The 19579-nt window shown below is 39.8% G+C and overlaps 1 protein-coding gene across 5 annotated transcripts in view; it reads left to right on the forward strand.

Annotated features, from left to right (window-relative positions):
* The window catches only part of CLIP4 (CAP-Gly domain containing linker protein family member 4), a 31281-nt gene extending 13214 nt beyond the window's left edge, over window positions 1-18067 (forward strand). For 4 of the 5 annotated variants that reach the window (XM_072927441.1, XM_012572385.5, XM_030268868.4 and 1 more), the window contains exons 9-18: window positions 1059-1295; window positions 4556-4691; window positions 5421-5561; window positions 8138-8221; window positions 10862-11002; window positions 11437-11565; window positions 13770-13893; window positions 14668-14732; window positions 15391-15463; window positions 16122-18067. In XM_072927441.1, the coding sequence (XP_072783542.1) occupies window positions 1059-1295; window positions 4556-4691; window positions 5421-5561; window positions 8138-8221; window positions 10862-11002; window positions 11437-11565; window positions 13770-13893; window positions 14668-14732; window positions 15391-15463; window positions 16122-16443 (1452 nt within the window). In that variant the 3' untranslated portion in view covers window positions 16444-18067. The remainder of the gene's footprint in view (window positions 1-1058; window positions 1296-4555; window positions 4692-5420; window positions 5562-8137; window positions 8222-10861; window positions 11003-11436; window positions 11566-13769; window positions 13894-14667; window positions 14733-15390; window positions 15464-16121) is intronic. The other variant, XM_030268870.4, reaches the window with a different exon arrangement.
* Window positions 18068-19579: the final 1512 nt, after the last annotated feature.

The following is a 19579-nucleotide window of genomic DNA, read 5'->3' on the forward strand; positions in this document are numbered from 1 at the left end:
TTGAACTGCTCAAACCTGCAATAAAGTTTTGACCAGAAACAGTGTGTAGAGTTAGATTATTTGGGAGCAGCAGTTTAAATTCTGAGTAAGGATTATACTTTTCTAGCTTTGAGATTGATTGAGAGGGGGCTCAGGAAACATTGAACTTCTAGTCTGTCTTGAAGGGACCAAAACAAAGACAGTCTTACTCTGCATCATTCCTTCTGGTAATGTCTGAGTCAAGGGGCTCAGCTGAGACAAATTTGGAAGACTGAGAAGATTATTTTGCTGCAAACATTGTGAAAATGGGCAGACAGCCAAAGCTCCACACCAATGGCTTTGCTAAAGAGTGTAGGTAGAACTGTCCCTGGAGCAGCCTGACAGTACCTGCTGTCTGGGCAGCTGGCCTGGAGTTGAGGTTAACTGCAGGGGAGCTGGTGCTCCAACAATTTATCCTGTCACGTAGGACACACAGGGAATCACAGTCATGGCTCTCTGGGAATGGGATGTGGTTGGAAAGGACTCTGTCCTTAATCCATCTCTCATAGGATAGTCTGTGTCTAGGTAAACCTGAACCGATTAATTGAGATACTCGTGTGAGCTATTACATTTGCATATTCTATACATGCAGCATACTTTTAAATTCCCTCTTACATTTGGAATAAGCCTCACCAAGGAGCAAGCTATATGCTGGGTAAAGATAGATTCTTTGGGAGGAGTTGGCATATTGGTATTGGCATTACAGACCAGAGGTCTGCCTTGCTTTCCTAACTCTGTGTTCAGGTACACAGATACACACAAGTGTCTGGTTTCAGGTTTCTGACTCCTACTAATGTTCTTAAATTTGAAACTATGGGTTACTTGTCAGTTTCAAAAATGACATGCTGTACATGCTAGCTGATCTATCTAAGGATGTTTTGGCATCCTTACTTGGAAATATGGATTTTTTCATAGTTGTATATATTCTAGGAAAAATATCTAATAAAGAGGATTAAACACTTTGTAAAATGCTGTGGTTTCACCTGATCAGATTTATTTTGTAACAGCATTAAATCCTGTGCTATGTTATGTTTCTACAGAATGACAAAGGGCAGATTCCAGCAGATGTGGTTCCTGATCCAGTAGATATGCCTTTGGAAATGGCAGATGCAGCAGCCAGTGCAAAGGAAATCAAGCAGATCCTGCTGGATGCAGTGCCTCTGTCGTGTGACATCTCCAAAGCCATGATTCCAACCTACGACCATGTCACAGGCAGGGCCATGCTTTTATCACTTGGCCTGAAGCTGGGAGATCGTGTTGTTATTGCAGGACAGAAGGTATGGCCACCAACCTGGCACTACTCTCATAATTCCTGGAGAGTCCATTTCTTTACCGCTTTGGAGACATACCTCAATTTGAGGGTCTGAAATGCTTTCTGGAAGCTGTGATCTCTGGATGGCAGCAAGGAACTGGTTACAGAAAGTAATAAGCTGAAGAGTTATGTGGTAAAGTCATTACTATGAAAAGCAGTTTTGACAGGCATAGGCTGCATTTTGTGTCTTTAAATGATTTTTAACAGTCTCCTATAGTACATCAGCATGGCTCAGCTTTTATTAACATTTTTGGTGTGACTTCGAAGTGATGGTAAAATTCGCAAATTACTTTGTGAGCTGCCCAACGTTGTTAGGAGTGTGCATTTGTGAAATACTCCTGATAGTTTCCAGAAGGCAGGGAAAAACCCTTCAGTTCTGCTTAGCCTATGGTAACCCAATTTCACTGGTGCAATGCAGCTAAAATCTTTGAAGCAGTGCTGTGCCAATAGGGTTGTTACATGGTTCTGTGGAAGTATAAGGATGAAGCTAATAGAAGTCCAACTCAAATGTGAATAGCTTTTTAGAAGTTACCATGATAGCCACCCTTCTAAAAATATATTTGAAAACTGTAATATTAATATTGCATTCAGTATTCAGACTTTTTATTTGCTCTGATAGCAAGGGATCTAAGTGCTAGAACTCTTTTAGAGAAGTACTTTTTTCCTGGTAAATACTGAAAGCATTTGTGAGCAAAATTTTATATTTGAATAGCTTTTGCTTTAATAGCTTTCCTAATATAACTTTAGATTTGTAACTGTCACAACAGAAAGATTCTAAAGTGATCTCCAGCAAATGTGAAGCAGCTCCCATCGTGTATTTTAATTTGGTGTACTCTTGAAATTGGGTCAGGGAAAGTAAAGGAATCACTAGCTATGCAGAAGGCATTTTAACTGAAGTATGTACAGAAAACCACTTATTCTGTAAAGACAGAAGTTTCTTTATCAGAAATCACAGTGGCAGCAAGGGGAACGAATGTAAGTGCAAGTTAATGGAGGCTTTAGAGCAAGAAAGTGATGAAGTTGGTGCTCTTGTATCTTTCCTCTAAGGCCCACAGAACAGTTTGTGCTGTAGTTGCTCACTGTGCATGGGTAGAGCTGCCTGGGTTTGCTTACTTTTATTCTTCTTATTGATTATGCTGTTGCAGTGTTTTTTAAGGAGTTGTTGGAAGCTGTTTTTGTGTTGCCAAAGGCCAGCAGCACTTTGCAACTAGCTTGTTTTACTTTAAGGGGGCCAAATCCGTTCTAGAGCAGGTGGGAAGAAGGAATGTGATTGTGCTTTTTGAACTTCCATTTCCACAGCAGCTTTCCTCCCTTCCTTCCTTTGTGTGTGAGGAGTTGTTGTGCTCCCACATTGCTTCCCACCCCTTTTCTCCATTTGCCTGAATGGAGAAGTTGCTCTCAGCCCTGCCTTCCCCTCCCCCTCGATACTCCTAAATTCCTACAGGGTGGAGCAAAAGTGAAAACAGGATGAGGGAAAGGTGCCCTGTTTTTAACCTTCTCCTGGATCAGTTCTCAGTCTGCAATATGGAAGCTGGGATGAGGGCACTTGGAACAGCAGCATTTTTTGGGGCTATATTTATGGGTTCCTGTTGTCTTTCCTGCTTCTGCAGTCTCCAAATATGTCAGCTTTAATGAGGCTTGAAAGCCAAGCACAGTAGATGCCAGAGGGAGAATGGATTCCTCTCTTGTCTCCTACTGCGCCTGTCATTCCGGCTGGCTTGCAGGGTAGGAAGCTGTGTAAGCAGGTGTTCATGTGTACGTGATTTGGGGCCCCACAGCTCCACCAGCTCCTGCTCTGCTAGATTGAGTGTCCATTTGGATCACATCTGATGAAATGGGAGTGCAGGGAGACCAGCAGCTGGGAGAAAAGTGCTCCTGCTGTGTTTCATTTGAGAGAGATCCCCTGCTCCTTGCTTGCATGGGTCCTTGGGCAAAATTGGAGCTGCAGTTTTGCCATGTCCCTCCTCTGGTTTAAGATACTGGCTGTTCTCCTCTCTGCTCACTAAATGCCCTTTGGCTGGTGCCTGGAAAGTAAATGGAGGAATTGTAGGAATCTGTGGGGCTGCTTGGCCGAACTTCCCCTGGCTGAATTAGATCCCTGTGTTGATGGCTAAAAGGTCTCAGTTTTTATTAGTGTAATATACCTGCCTATAACAATCAAGTTTAAGGAGATCTTCAGCATAAGAGAAGAGGCTCTGGGTCATGTTTATTTCTTTACAGATATTAGGAAAGAGTACCTGGAAGGTTTTATAGTAAAAAAAAAAAAGGTTTCTATCTGTTTGCTCTCTGAGGGTTGGATTAAACAGTGGAGTGAGTCATTGTGTAAAGTGAGCTAATATTAAGGTCATATGAGATGAGGAAAACAGAGCAGCTGAAAGATCAAAGTTTTTAATTCCTAAAACTAATTTAAAAATCAAATATAAAAATGAATTTAAATCAATGTTAAACGCATCTCATGTAGTTATTTCTCCCCTGTTCGGTTGAAGTGTGTAAGCTTATAAAGTATATTTGTGGAGAATGCGGTCTACCAGCAAGACTGGTCTGTCTTGATATTCTTCATATGCTTATCTGTTCAGAGTTTATAGTATTTATTGAAGCAACAGCAAGTGTTTAAGACATTTTAAATGTTTAAAACGTTTGCTGGCTTTTAAATTTTTGTTTAATCATAAGGAGAGAATAGAAGGCATATGAATCTTTTCCAAAGAAAAAATTAATTATTCTCTGAAGTTTACCCTTGAACATTTGCTAGATATATATATATATATATATAAATATATGTTTGTATGTGCGTATTTATTCACGCACAGATTTGTCTAATATTTCTATGGAACCTCCAGTTTAGGAAGATGCCTAGCCCCGGTTCTGGAATTATTCATGTATAAACAGTGCAAGTAAAACCTCTCAGTGGGCATGTGCTCCTGTACCTTGCTGACCTAGAGCTGTGTTCACAGTGGTTCTTACTGTGTAATTCTTGCCTGTTGTGACATCTGTCCTTAACCATGGCTGCTGTTTAATGCAAAATATACACAGAAGGAATAAGACCTTTTGGAAAATGTATTGAGTGGTGTTGAAAGGTAGAATGTGAATAAGTGAGGGAAGTGATGTTTACATTTTTGTGATGAAAAGCTTGGAGATGACTTGCTGTCCCTATCATAACTGATACTATTTTCTCATGAACAATACTAGTTTAACAAACCCATTCTGTGTTGATGCTTTTTCTCTTAGGTTGGCACCTTAAGATTTTGTGGCACAACAGAATTTGCCAGCGGCCAGTGGGCTGGTGTAGAGCTGGATGAACCAGAAGGGAAGAACAATGGAAGTGTTGGAAAAGTCCAGTACTTCAAGTGTGCACCAAAACGCGGTATAGCCTTTGTTTTCTTTTTTCTACAAATTTTAAACCTCTGAATTTTAAAGTGTACTGTAAGGTATGAACTGTTTGGGAGGATAAAAACAGGTAGTAGATTATGTTGCTTTTCTTTGCAGTGTTTTGTTTGATTTATTGATTTTTTAGCTGGTCTTAAAGTTTTGGCTGCAACTATTTGCAAAATGACTGAAACAACCAACCAGTCAAAATTTCTGGTTATTTCCTTGAGACTGTGAGATTTCCTGGTTTTTCATTGATACTGTTGAAACAGTATTGTATGTATGTATTGTATGTATTGTAACAATAATAACCATGTTTCTTTTTCTGCTTTGTCTTCCTTGGTAAGACTCTCCTGTATGTAGTTGTTTTCTAACTTTGAGCTTGAGGTATTTTAATTGAGGTGCCATGGCCACACAGGGCACACAAAAGGTGTTGTGCTTCATAGCAGTGGAGACTGAACATTACTGTAAGGACAAAAAGGAGATTCTAATTGATAGTCTTTCTGAGTGTTTCCAACTTACCCTGTTCAAGCTGCTTGATAAGGAATTTGGTTTCACTGTTCTCTTGAGCTTGTCCTTCCTACCCTGCAAGTGCTTTGTCAGCATAGCAAGTTCTGATGGTGGCAAAAAACGCCCCGAATTAATTGATGTGAGAGATTAGCTGCAAAGTTTTATTACTTTACCATTACCCATGGTTCTTTGTTGGCACATACAATTTTCTCTCCAGGTATCTTTGCACCCCTTTCCAAAATAAGCAAGGCTTCTGATCACAAAAAAAGCTCTGTACGAAGCTCTTCCGTGCGGTCTTCGCCTTTGGTCAAATCCAAGAAAATAGATGTGACACACATAACTTCCAAAGTGAATTCTGGTGAGTGTTTTCTTGCATGTTGACACAGGATGGAGACATACTAATCTTCAAGAATTAGTAAATCTTAGTGTTAAAATTCTTGTTTGGAGTTAGTTCATAGCCTGGGATGAGGTGATAAGGTATTCATTAACTCCATGTTGTTCTGTTAGAAGTTCACTGGTCTGTGGAGTGGTACTGGAAGGATGTTGTGTGGAGCTGTGATTGCAGTGGTCTGATGTACTGTGACAGTTTCTACTCTTTACATACTCTATAAAGAAAATCCCTCACCACAACATTTATTCTTGAGCCATTAAAGTAATTTCTAATTGGCTGTGATACCACTTAAGTGTCTCAACTTAATAAGGTTTATTTACTAAGATATTCCTGGGGAATTTGCAAGGAATGAAAATCTAGTAAATAATCTATACACCTTTACACCTGGAAATTGAAGAGATTTATTTTCTGGCAACATGATGAAGAAACTATTTAACTAATTGTGCTTTATCTGCTAATTAAATTATCTGAGTAAAACCAGTGCCAAAATAGAAGAGAGAGGTTGTCCTTGTAATAAGACCCGAGTCTACTGATTGGAGTTATGGGCTCAGTCTCTGGCTCTGGTTTACTTTCTTAGTAATTTGCTCAAATTACTTAATCCTTCTGGGTAAGTTCCCTCCCTGTGGAGTGAATGATCCATGTTTTCTGACTGTTCAGGTTCCAACCTGAACAGGCTCTTTCCTGCTGTGTGCAGTGCTGGCCATGCATAATCTTCCCCCCTGTGTTTGGCTGCCTATGTAATAATGTCAGTAAATATTTCATTGGCATTTCTTCTGCCTTTTGAGCCCTGTTTAGGTGACTCACACAAAGGCAGAACAGCTTAAGGGATGGAAGATAAAACACATTCCCATTGAATTTACCCAAGTACCTTGAAACACTGCACCCTTTGTCCCTAATATTCAGGGTATAGAAACAATGCAGCAGGCTGGTGCCAGGAAAAGATGCATTTTGACAGCCTTTTGGATGACTTACATAACTTTTCTCTGCATAGATTGAGTGGCAGTGAGTGTCTGTATTTACGATTAGCACAAGATTCAAGCTATTTATAAATGGGCGTCTTTCATAAAAAGCTTCTTGGGATACGCAGTTTGTTGGGAGCATTGCTCAGGAGCAGATCCAAGCTGACTTTTTCCATTAATTATTTTCCAGTGTTTGATTCACTTTGTTGTGATCTATTTGTAACCCATTAAACTATAATGGGAGGGACTTTTGCTTTGTCACTGACCTAGTTCAGTCATAACCCACCTTTTCTGTCCCAGAGGTGCAGTTGTGTCTTTGTGAAACGTAAACATTTGATACCTTGCTCTAAGGTAGAAATCAGAGTGAGTTAAGCATCGTCTGCCTGGGAGAGCTTACATCCACTGGATGTGAGTGTCTGGAAGGTGCTGTGTGCAGGGAGTCCTTGCACAGAATTCCACTGGGATTAATGTGCCTGACTGATTGGCTGGCAGGAGTGGGGCAAGGACAAAGCTGCAGAGGCAGAACTTGGGTTTGCAGTGTTTATGTGCATCACCAGGTCACATTTCTTTCCTTTAAACTTCCTCCCTGGATTACATTGGTTTATAATGATTAAAAAAAATTAGTATGTTTTTTATAGATAAGGTTATAAGCTGCACAGTAAAATAAAATATTGTATAGGGGTTTTGTGATTTTATTTGGTTCTACTGGATTTGAATAATCCATCACATTGATGGGAAAAGATCTTTTTCAAGTTTCTAGAAAAAAGATTACTGAGATAAAATTAATAAATGTGTTATCAGTCACAAATAACTAGATTTTTGATCTGATGCCTTAATGGCCATAAAAGTTTGGGAAATACTCTACATTCACAAACTCATTCAGTCCCTGTGGCTGAGTTAAGCTGAGAGATGTAGTTAAATAAAACAGATGTGATTTTTCTTTCATGACAGGGAGGGGATAAATCATAGATAAGCTTGTTCTTCATTGAGTTAGAGTAGGAAACTGTCAGAAATGCAAAATAACTGTTTGCAAATTATAACTTAGGTGAGAGTATGAGTTCCTACACATATCACAACATTGCTGCTCTGAGAGTTAGGCTCTTCAAAATCGTACTGGCATCCTTACATCATTATTTGTAGTCTGAATGAAGGTTTGATCTCAAATCTCTCAAAACCTTGATGTGTAATCTTTAAAGCAGAAATTACAAAATTAATACTGGTGAATAGTAGACCTTAAATACTTATTAAAGTGAATGTTATAGATATGAATGCTTGAAAGATTTAAATAAAACTCTTCCAATATAAAAATTAGTATTTTATAGACCATTTGTTTATTGTTTGGCAAGATAGTTTGGACTGGTTTAATGTGTTAAGGAGTTAAATATCTGTGCTTATCCATCAAAATAATTCTGCAGTTCTTGTTTTACCCATTTATTAAGTGTCTAAGGAATGATACAATTTTATCAATTTTTCCATGCATCCAGTAGTCTGCATAATCTGCAAAAATAGTTTTTGTGACTTTCCTGTAAAATTATTGTTACTTGTTAGGATGTGTATATTTAATTGCAGATATTCTTTTTATAGGCCTTAATATTGCAAAAAGAGAGAGTGCTTCTGAAAACAACTTTCTGACTGCCAACAGGAGAAAACCTGTACCTGCAAAAGATGGTAATGAAATAATCTTTAATTTTTTTTAACATCTTAAGAAAAATACTTTGAATGGTAGAAGCAGTATTATTGCTGCCCTACTTCTGTAAAAGCCCTGTATCTACACTGTAGAAAAAGGTTGCCATGCTTGTTTAATTCAAGTCTCAGGCAGGCTTTAGGTATTTCATTTTCTAGGAGCAAAATAACTTGTGTGGATATTTGGCTGGTGTTCTGTGTTGGTTTGGTAACCACCACTGTCTGAATACTTGGGTCAGGAACATGGGGAAGCCCTTAAAGCTGGCTCTTAGTAAATGATCCTTGCACAGGATCTGCACAATTACCAGCTGAGGTTTTTGAGGGAGACCTTTTGCCCTGTATTGTTGCTGCCTAGATTTCAATATTCTGTTGGCATGTTTTTTTTCCTCTCCTCTATCAGTATGTTCATGCTTCTCTAATAAAGTGTTACCATCGAACAGTGCTTAACAGTCTTGGTGCTGTGTCATGGCAGACTCACAAGAACAGGCTTCAAATATGAAAAATGAAACTAGCTTCTGAAGAGTTCCTTCTGCATGTGACTCATTCTCTGCAATTACCTACTTTCACAATTGGATAACAACTTCTACCACAGCAGTACTTTGAACTTGAAACACAAAGGGACCTCACTTTCAGCTGTCTTGAACAAATCTTCAAAGTTGTATCTCCTTTGGGGTTTTGTCTACAAAATCATACTCTAAGTGTTGGTAAAAGCAGTGTTTCTTTGGAATAATCTGAAGTGTGCATTTGAATATGCCTTTTTGAAGTCACAGAATCACAGAACAGCTTGATTTGAAAGGGACCTTGAAGATCATCAAGGGTCATAAAAGATCGTCACCCAACTTCTCTGGGTAACCTGTTCCAGTGTCTCCCACCTTTACAGTAAAGAATTTCTTCCTAATACCTGATCTAAGCCTCCTTTCTGTCAGTCTAAGCCTCTATTCCTTGTCCTGTCACTGCTTCTACTCATGGAAAGTCTATCCATCTTTCTTGGGGGCCCCCCTCAGTCACTGAAAGGCCACAATGAGACTTCTGTGGGGCTGACCAACCCCAGCTCTCTCAGCCTTTCCACATAGAAGAGGTGCTTCATCCCTCTAAACATCTCAGAAAAGACAACAACTGGATTTATAAAACATGGCTTAGGAGTAAAGACTTGAAATTTGTGATTAAAAAGACAGAAGATGAAAGGTGTAAAACTGGAAGCTTTAGAATACAAGGGATGATATAGCCCACTCTGCATGTGTAGTGAGAGTAAAAAACCTTGATCTAAACTGCTAGTGATTGAGGTTTTATATGGTGGGAGAACCCTGTAACCCTAGGGATAATGATGTGGTGAAATACACTACTGAAGAAGTCTTGAGATTTCCCTGATGGGATGTTTTTAAGAACAGGCCAAATACTCACCTGTCAGGAGTGTTGTAACAAATAATTGTTTTGCCTGAAGGAGAAGGAATCAATTATATGGCCTGCTGAAGTCCTTTCTGCTCTTCCTTCTCCCACGCTGTGATCTCCCACAAAATGAAGTATCTTGATGACAGGTTTAGTTGGAGCAGTTCTTGTTGCATACCTGTAAAAATGCTGGTCTGACCTCCAGTGACTGCATCCCTGGACAGGCTTTTAAATAAGTACATGTAGCATGTGTTTGCAAATGTGCACGTGTTTATACCTCGGACATGGAGTTGAAGTTTGCCTGTTTAGTCACTATTTAGTCAGTAATTTGTATTTTCTTTATTGTAACCTAACTGCAGTGAGTATCTCAGTCTTCAGATTTCTGTCCTCAGCTTTTCTTTAGACCCACTGCCTTTGCCCTTCCTCAGTTCTTTACTGTTTTGCAAAATTGGAGAATTAAATTACATTGAACAAACGAACCCTGTGTCAATATCAAGGTGTTTGCCAAAACAAATGCATTATGCTTCTCAAAAGTCTGGAAAGTTTGATAAGCAATATTATCTTAATTTCTCACATCAATAAGCTGAGGCATAGATATGTCTTGCTATACCCTGCCTCATTTTGGGCAGAATGGGTTAAAAAAGGGGAGAAGATGAAGAGCCTTGAAAAGGAAGCAGGAAAGATGAACATTAAGTCTTATTGGACAGTTTAGACTTTAGGGTTTGCAAATGGAAATAAAAGTGATTTATTTCCCATTCTTGTTTTATAGTACAGATTTTAATATTAATACAGTATGTAATGGAATATAGTAGGCTTCAATCCAGGCAATAATTCACTCACATAATATCACCTTCCTTTTGCTTCTCATCAAATCTTTAGTAGGCTGGATGCTGAAAGGATGGTGGTATGATCTCTTATTACTAAAGTTCTTGTATTTTAATAAATATGCTTGGGACTGTTTAGATGAACTTTCATAGAATAATAAAGATGTGCTTTTGGAGACCTTTCCTAGCACGCAGCTATCACCATATTCCCAAGGCAGGGTCAGGTGCACCCGTGTCATTCCCAACAGGTGTTTGTGCAAATGCTGCATAACAAATTCTAACTTTGGCTCTTTACTTTGTATTCTGCTGTCCATGGAGAGAGATAACTTCCATATTGCAAAAGCTTTCCTTTCTGCTTAATCTGTCCTTTTCCAAATTAGAATCCCTGAAGGAAAACTTTCATTTATGTCTTTAGGTTTTCCTGGGTACAGCAGCTCTTCCTCTTCTACTGCCTCCTTGGAAGGCAAATGGAATTACTCTAAGAAGAGGAACTCAATGAGCAGCAGTAAAAAGACCCTGACTAGAGTGTCTTCTGCCTCATCTAAGATTAGTGCTGGTATGGTCTGTTGTATAGAGGTGTATTTTCACAGGGGGGAGTTGACTGCTGCGTTAAGTACTTCTGTAGAACTATTTGTGTTGTTTCAGAATCTGAGATAGTTTGAGAAAGACACTTGTGAAGTAGTTTAACCATAAACCTAATTTTGGAATCTTTTAGAAAGATTTTTGTAAGGTCTTCAAGATGCAAAGTGTTTTTATAGTTGGTCACTCTACCTTTTCAGAGCAGAGAAAAGGCTGTAGTCCAATTTTTGTGCTGCACAAAGCAAGTTTTTGCCTAAGCAAAATTTGTGTTGCCATGTGTGGAAGGTACACTGTGTTAGAGATAAATACTCTGTTCACTAATCATTTGGCTTGCTATTGAGAACTTTCTTAAAGATTTAATTTTACTAATTTAATCTTACTAATTTCAGATCTTGTTCTTCTCTTGACCAGGGCTGTATAGTTCCCCAACCACAAGGAAAAACGCTCTTGATGGAGAAATCCAGGTTGGAGACAGAGTACTGGTGGTGGGACAGAGAACAGGCACTGTTAGATTTTGTGGGACAACAAAATTTGCACCAGGTATGTGCAGTGCTCTGTGTATGTTGTCAAATCAGTATGGAATAGCTTACATGTGAGCACGTGAACGCAAATCCATCTTTTCCCTCACTCCTTCGAAAAGAATTCTAAATTTAAATTGGTTTGTTTCCAAGTTCTTTCTTTATCTCTTTCCCCCTCTCCCTCTTACGTTTCACTGAATATTTTTTACTTTAATACAACTGTGAGGAAAAAATAATGGTTTAAAATGTGACTTTTATTTGTCCACTGTCTTATGTAGGAGAGATAGTTTGATGTTGAAGTTGTAGGTATTACAGAATCACAGAATATTCTGGGTTGGAAGGGACCCACAAGGATCATAGAGTCCAGCTTCCAAACAAAGCTTTCTGAAAGTCCTCAGTTGAGTCTCCAACTTTATTGAGATCACATGCATTTACGCCTTACTTTTTGTGTTAAGGCTTTTTGACACAGCTTGTCTCTTGCAATAGTGGCACTCTTACGTCATGTGCTGGCCTTGTTTCTTAATTTATTGGCATCTTTAAGAGGGAATTGTGAACATTAAAATTTTAAATAACAAACCTTTAGGCCACAAGATCAATAAAGTTACAAATATCTCAAAAAGCCCCAACCTCTACCACAGTTTTCTCATTCTTCTCCCTTTCAGCTTCTCCCTTCCCCTTGCTAAAAAACACTTTGCAGTGAAGCCAAGTGCTGTCAAAGGCAGCCAGTTGTTCTGAATTGTGGAAATTAATTTTGAAACTAATATTATCTTCTCTATGGCCCTATCTATAATCTTACTGCCAGAGTAGTGCAGAAGCAGTTGGTAAGTGTTGGTGTGAGCACCTGGTTTGAGTGAGGGCTGTGTGATTGGCAGTGCTCTGTTGTGACACTGGGTGGCATCAGCATTTCAAAAACCCAGGATGCAGGGTCGTGGTTCGAGCTCTGTTCTTCTTTCATCCCTGCCCCCTTGCCCAGTTTCACTGTAGGCAGCCCTTGCTCAGGTACTGCAGTTCCCTGAGGGTCACTTCAATGTCATCGCTCTGTGTTGTTGCTGACAAAGCGATCAGGGAGAAAAGGGCTGTTTTCCACATACACTGACAACTGTCAAATCAGAAAGCTGTTTGACAATGTTAAGTCTCCTCACTCTCTGCTTTAAATCAGGAACATAATTTTTTGGAGGAAAACACACTATTGTAAGAAGTGAGGATGGAAAGATGACAAATCATCACCATTTGCTAACCCAGTAATTTATAGAAAATGTAACAGATGTACATTTAAGTATTTCAGTTCTAATGTGTAGCAAAGCTCTGGAAGTTATCCAGGGTTTGTTCCTTCTGCTGCAATGCAGATCTTTATTTAATTCTAAAAGTGGGAAGGGGAGAACTTCTGATATGATGAGACCTTCTAATTCATAAGCTGTCATTCTTGAGTTTCATGAGCTGATAATTAGAATTACAGTTTTATCCAGTGCCTTAGTACCAAGTGACTCGAATTAAATTCTGAATCTTCTGGGGATGGATAGCATAAGGACTACTAATGGAGTATGAAATTTAGCACCTTTGTGTAATTAGCTCACATTTATCACGGGTTATGAATGATCAAGCTCATTAACATCTTGCTGCCTATTCAGTGTTCTGTATTAGATTAATTGATGGCCAGTTCCAATTTTTGCACCCTTCTCTTGGTATCACACGACCAACCTTGCAATTTGTATTAATTATAACTTGCTAGGTAGAGAGAAAGAATGAATTAATATCAAAACTTTAATTTTACCGTTGATGATCTCAGATGAGGCATAACCCATGTGGTCAGAGGAATGAAGAGGGAAATGTGAAAGAACAGTGCAGCTCTTTGCTGTCTCCTTGTTGTCCAATAGCCAGTTATGCTCAGTAACATTCTATTTTACTTTAGTGTGTACATATATATATGTATACACACATATATATTCCTCAAATGTTTTAACTTTTTTGTATTAATTAAAATGTCACTAATTTTACTGAAAGCGTATGAATGCTGAGGTAATTAAGATTTATTAGGGTGTAATTTTTGCATAATTCCATAAATAGTTATTTTATAATATTTCTATTTACTGTTAGCATCTTGACATTTTCTGACTAGAAACTGTTTTCCTTGATGTGGGTGAATGCCAACTGTGCCAGTGGTCTAGATGAAGAAAAGCCTGTAGTGTTTTGTTCAGAATGCCCTGATTTTACTATTTTGCAATGTAGGGTTCTGGTGTGGAATTGAATTGGACAAGCCCCATGGGAAGAACGATGGCTCTGTGGGAGGAGTGCAGTACTTCAGCTGCCTTCCCAGATATGGCATATTTGCACCCCCATCTCGTGTACAGAGGTGAGCACTGAAGCTCTTGTCATCTTAGGGTTGCCAAATGATTTCTTAATACATTTCCAACATGGAAAAATTTTCAAACAGATACAGAAGACACAAATGTTTTCTTCTGCAAATGTAAATTTATAACCTCCATTAAAAATCTGGTGGTTTTAGATCAGGTTTCTGAAAACAGAGTGTAAAACCAGAAATGCATCTTCCTCTGTTTCTCTTGCAGCTACCTGAAGTATTTTATATCAGGGCCTCTGATACTCTGTATTTATTAAACCTTACTTTTGTGACCCAATCCTGATGTGTTCTGCTAAATTCAATTATAACAGGAAGTTGCCCTTGGACATGACTGAAAATGCTCTTTTTATCCCAGCTAACTGCACGGAGGATCCAAAGCATGCACCACTTGCTTGTAGTCTCTTCCTTAGGTTCCAGGAAGAGCATCCAAGGAGTTCTGTTCTCTTTCCTCCTCTGTTTGTATGTAGTTACTCTGCCAGACATGTTCTTGCTTTTATTTCTCTGAATAAGCCAGCTCAGGCAAACTCTGAGGAACTTGCCTCAGAATCATACCTGCTGTCTCAGTGAGTGAGAGGCAAGTAACTCAAATGCACTGACTTTCTCCAGGCATTTCTTGCATAGCAGCCTGAGTGCAGCAGGAATGCTGGTGTCTCTTGGGGGCAGATGGAGAAGGAAAGAATCAAAACCTCATCAATATTTGACAAGAAGCCAGCAGGTTTGTTCACAGTTGAGTAAAAATGACCTTTTTATTGTGTTACTGCTTTTCAGACTGACTGGTTCTCTGGATTCTCTCACAGAGACTTCGTGGAGTAAAGGAACTCACACTTTTCCAGGTAGGAGTGGGAGACAATGGGATTTAGGTGAGGCAGGCTCTGCTCTGCAGTCAGAACCATCTGCACAAAGCCAACTTCTCCAAAAGCACAAGAGATTTTCAGGGACCTCAAATGCCAGTCTGGCTGCTCCCTTCCTAAAAATCTAGCCTGCAGAAGGAACTGTGGAGTACTGTGTTGTTCTTAACACTCTACTGGCAGAAAGAATTAATGTCAGTTATGATTGTTGGCAATCTTCCCTTATTGCTAATACTGCATTCTAATCAGAGAGAAAGGGAAATGGAGCCTGCTCCTTAATACAAATTGAGATTGATGAAGGGATCAGTAGGGGGACGTCCCTATGAAATTACTAAAACTTGTGTGAGGTACTTGAAGTAGTTGGTTTTCTTTTCCTCTACTTTAGCTTCTTGTGAAAAGACCTTCAAATTACCCTTGTTTGGTTTGTTTAGTGTAATTTCTGTTCCCTCTGAAAAGCCAAACCTATTATAGGCATATGTGTTTATGAGAAGTTTCATAATTTGATTTCCAAATGAGAGGGGAGAATGTGCAGCAAATGTAGTGGAAGCAGTATAAAAAAACCTACAAAGAATGTGTGTTCATAAAGGTGTTCTTTTTTTTTTCCTTAAGAAGTCCTACACAGCTTATTAATCTTTCCACTCAGGTTTTAGGCGCAGTCTAAGCACGACTTCTGCATCTTCACAAAAAGAGATAAACAGAAGAAATGCCTTTGTTAGGTGAGTGTTATGAGTTTCAAGTGCTTGGGTGAGCTGGCTGTTAGCTTTGATGAAAAAAACCCCTTCATGCATATAGGATATCTAGACCGTTACATGGTTTTTTGTGGGTTTTTTTGGTTTTTTGTTTTTTTTTTCCCCCAAAATGAGCCAGTAGTACACTGTTTTTCCATCCAGGAATACAGTCCTACAATCCTAGAATTCAAGTTGGCCTTAAAGTTGTTTCCAATCATATTCTCCAAATTCTGGTATTTTCACACAGCTGGGTGAAGTTCAGAGGCTCTTGGTAAAGGGCGTCACTTTGTTCTGGTGATCCTGACTGACAGTTGTATGTTAAAAGTTGTTTTGGTTAAACTCTTTTAAGCCCCAAATAAAATGTTTTGTATGGCTTAATTTACCAATACTATCACCTGCTGTAAATACTGCAGATCCTTGTATCGGGTGAAGGAAATTGCTTTTCCAATACTTCAGAGCGCCGAGTGTAGCAGCCTGTTACTGTTATTTCATGGTTTGTTAGTTACATGAGATCGAACCCAGTTTTTCTCAAAAGGGATTTGAGGGTGTGTTTTTTCCCCCCACGCACTTCCTTGAGTTACAGATTCTCCCTGGATGTTTTATAACAAAGAAAGGATATTTTTTGTTCCCTTTCCTTTCCCACTAGATCCAAGAGCTCCGTGTTGCGGCGCAGCTGGAGCGGCAGCGCGACAGCTCCCTCCGAGGGGCCCGTGAAGCTGCACGAAGGCTCCCAGGTTCTCCTGACCAGCTCCAATGAAATGGGCACCATCAGGTACATCGGCCCCACAGACTTTGCGCCAGGCATCTGGCTGGGGCTGGAGCTGCGCAGTGCCAAGGGGAAGAACGACGGCTCCGTGGGGGAGAAGCGCTACTTCAGCTGCAGGCTGAACCACGGCGTCCTGGTGCGGCCCAGCAGGGTCACCTACCGTGGCATCAACGGGGCAAAGCTGGTGGATGATGTCTGCTGAGCCCCCGGCGTGCTGCTCACAGAGCGGGGCAAGGAGCGTGTCAAAGCACAAGGCAACCCCGCCCAGAACGCAAACTTCTTTTGGAATCTTAAACCTGCATTTGCGTTTTACATATATAAGTATATATGTATGTGTGTGTATATAATAGATATATTTTATATAAATATATATATATAAAAAATAGGGAGATAAAGTGTTCAGTCAATGTTAAGAAGTAAAACCACTGTTGAGTTTTCTCTTACTTTAATGACTCTTGTTGAATGGAAGGTTATTAAAGCATCTTGGGTTTAAGATGCTGCATCATTTGACAACCATTCCAGTTGGAGAACAGAGTGTCTGCAGCATTCTCTAAAGTTCCTGTGTGGTTCATGCAGTATTTAGAGGGTTTTTCTCCATATAGTAGTGAACTGGAAATGTTTGTGCATTGCCTGCTTTTGACAGTGGAGATGGTTGATGGGTGGCATTAGCTTGGTTCCTGGGCACTTTGTCAATTCCAATACCAGCTGCTAGCAATAAGAAAGGAGAGGGAAAAAAAGCCAACCCCCCCCACTTTTTTCAAACAGTTGTGGAGTATTTTTGCATTTTATTGTTTAGATCTCTCTTCCCCTTTCCCCCTCCTCTCCATAATGCAGAAGGGCTGCATAATAAATATGAGGATTTGCCCCTCTCCTAGTGATGAGCAGCAATGAAATAAGAAGCCTTTAAAAAGCACAAATATGCTGCATGTCATTCTGTACAGTAACAAGCACTTTTTGTTCTGCATTTGTAGAAGGAGCTACATACAAGATGCACTCTCTGAAATAATGCACTTTGCACTCTCCTGGAGAGCTTACCCTCATTTTTAGAGACTATTTTTTTGTTTGGGGTGCTGCAGGCAATGAGTATCACAGTTGTAAAATGCAAATAAGCCAGAGTGGAATACATAATTCCCTTATCATAAATATTAAGTCTGTATAAATACAGCAAGGTAATTCCTGCCAATGGTATGGAACAGATACAGGGTTTTCAAGCAAGCTGTTGCCATAATTTGATTTAGTTTGTGATACATGTTGCTTTTTGTTTGATTTGGAACAGTTTCCAGTATAAATTTTTTTGTGAGATCTTGTGATGAATAATTTTAGGTACAGCACTGTAATAGGCCTTTGTGTGACATCATTTGTGTATCAGCCTTTTAGAACAGCTAATATTTTGTCCATGTTTTAAACAAATGCTGAGCAATTAAAATACATTCTATGTCAGCATTATCTTAACTGGATGGGTTTGTGTTACAGAGCAGTCATTTTACTCTTAAATTATTTGCTTGCTCTTGCCTACTTGAAGAAGTGATACTTTAAATCATAATATCCTATTTTTAGACAGAATCCTGCTGCTGTAACCTTCTTTTAAATGTTGCTGTAGTTATTTTTCCTGATCTGTATTTAAAATAATGCATATTGTAGTCTAACTCACGGGAATTTTTAATTGAATATAAAAGCTGTAAATTTTGAATGTAAAAAAAAAAAGTTAATGCTTTATATTTAGAGATGCAGATATTCAGTGACGTACTGAACTTTACTTTGTCTAATACCTGTTTCCTGCTGATATTAATAAAATGAAACCCTGTTAAATAGTAGAGCAAAAAGAATGTTCATGGGGTCTTTATAGAATGTACATTTCTTACTTCTGTTCTTCTGTACAAATTAAGTGCAGGGAGTTCAGTGTGCAACTGCCAGTTGTGAACCAGAAGCTTTTCTCTCTCCTGGCTGTTCAGCACAGAACTGCCAGCTCCAAACAAAGCCTTCGCACAGCACTTTGTGCAACAGCCTGGTGCTCCTGGGAGAGCAGTGGACGTTCTGTGAGGAGACTCATTACCAGGAATGCTCCTTTTCTTGCCTGACCAGATGGAATGGGTGGAACTGCTTTATCTGAGGGGTAGCTGGAGCTCCCCAGGAGCTGGGTATGGGAAGAAGTGTGTGGGTGAGGCAGCAAGCTGGGGCAGCTTGTTGGAGTCACAGCATTTCTGTGTGGTCTGCCTAGCACAGATGATTCAATTGGATCTTGTTTTTCCTGCAGGGGTGTCAGGCTGCACCTTCCACAGCTCTGTAGCTCTGTAGCAGTTCAGCTGGAAGGGGGGTCTTGGCCTGGGCCTGACTGAAGCTGCCTGATGGGTGCAGGAGAGGGCACAGATACCATCTGGCACCGGTGTATTGTGCTCTACCTTCCCTTTCAGCTTCAGCCAGCAGCACATCTCTCCTGGAAGCTGTGGCTGTAATTGGCTCAGCACTGTAGCTTAGAGGAGCAAGTCTCACTGTTATCAGGATGGAGCTGGTTTGGTAGCTCTCAGAATCTTCTGCCAGGAAGCAAGAAGCACTGTAAATTTATGCTGTCTGAAACAGAAATAAATCAGTCCATTCCAGAAAGGATTACTGATGGCTCTCTTCAAGGTGATGATGGGAAGGGATTTGTGCTTCCCTAAATCCAAGGTAAGTTGCCATAATCCTTTACTCCAACTCTTGCAGGAGGACACTGTGTCATAAAGAAAATTCTGAAAATAAGTGGCAGTGAAGTTTGAAATTAGGTGCTGTGCAGAGGACTGTACTATCACAGCCCCGACTGGTTAGAAAAAAAGCCAAATGATCCTCAAAGTTCCGAGAAACTACAGTAAATCATGATGTGTAGTTTATAAATAAATAAACAGATGGTCCCCAGCAATTCTGTGCTCTCTGTGCAGACTCTGAGGCCAGTCCTTGTCCCACAGCGTGTCTCAGGTCCTTATAAAAATAATGTCCTTCCTCAGTACTCTTAGCAATTAAATCTTTCAAGTTTTCTTAACACTGGCTGGAAAGGAGAGACCACAGGGGCATGTAACAGGGGGAGAAGAATTTTCTTGAGATGCCAAAGATGAGGAATTAATTTCTAGGGAGTTCAGCTCAGCTGGGCTCAGTGACTGTTCTGCAAATGGTGACAGTAATGGTTTTCTGAGCAGGGAGCCTGTGCCTTCAGAGTGCTGCTGGTCAGCAACATCTGAGGCACATGGATCCAGGGCTGGTTCTACAGAGCTGCAAGACATAGCACAGTTCCTCTGACAAGTTAGATCTGTCACCTCTGAGAGGTGGCAAATCCAGCTTTTCTGTCATGGCTGTTTCAGAGTTCAGAG

This window comes from Taeniopygia guttata, chromosome 3, assembly GCF_048771995.1.
Source record: "Taeniopygia guttata chromosome 3, bTaeGut7.mat, whole genome shotgun sequence".
Taxonomy (NCBI): Eukaryota; Metazoa; Chordata; class Aves; order Passeriformes; family Estrildidae; genus Taeniopygia; species Taeniopygia guttata.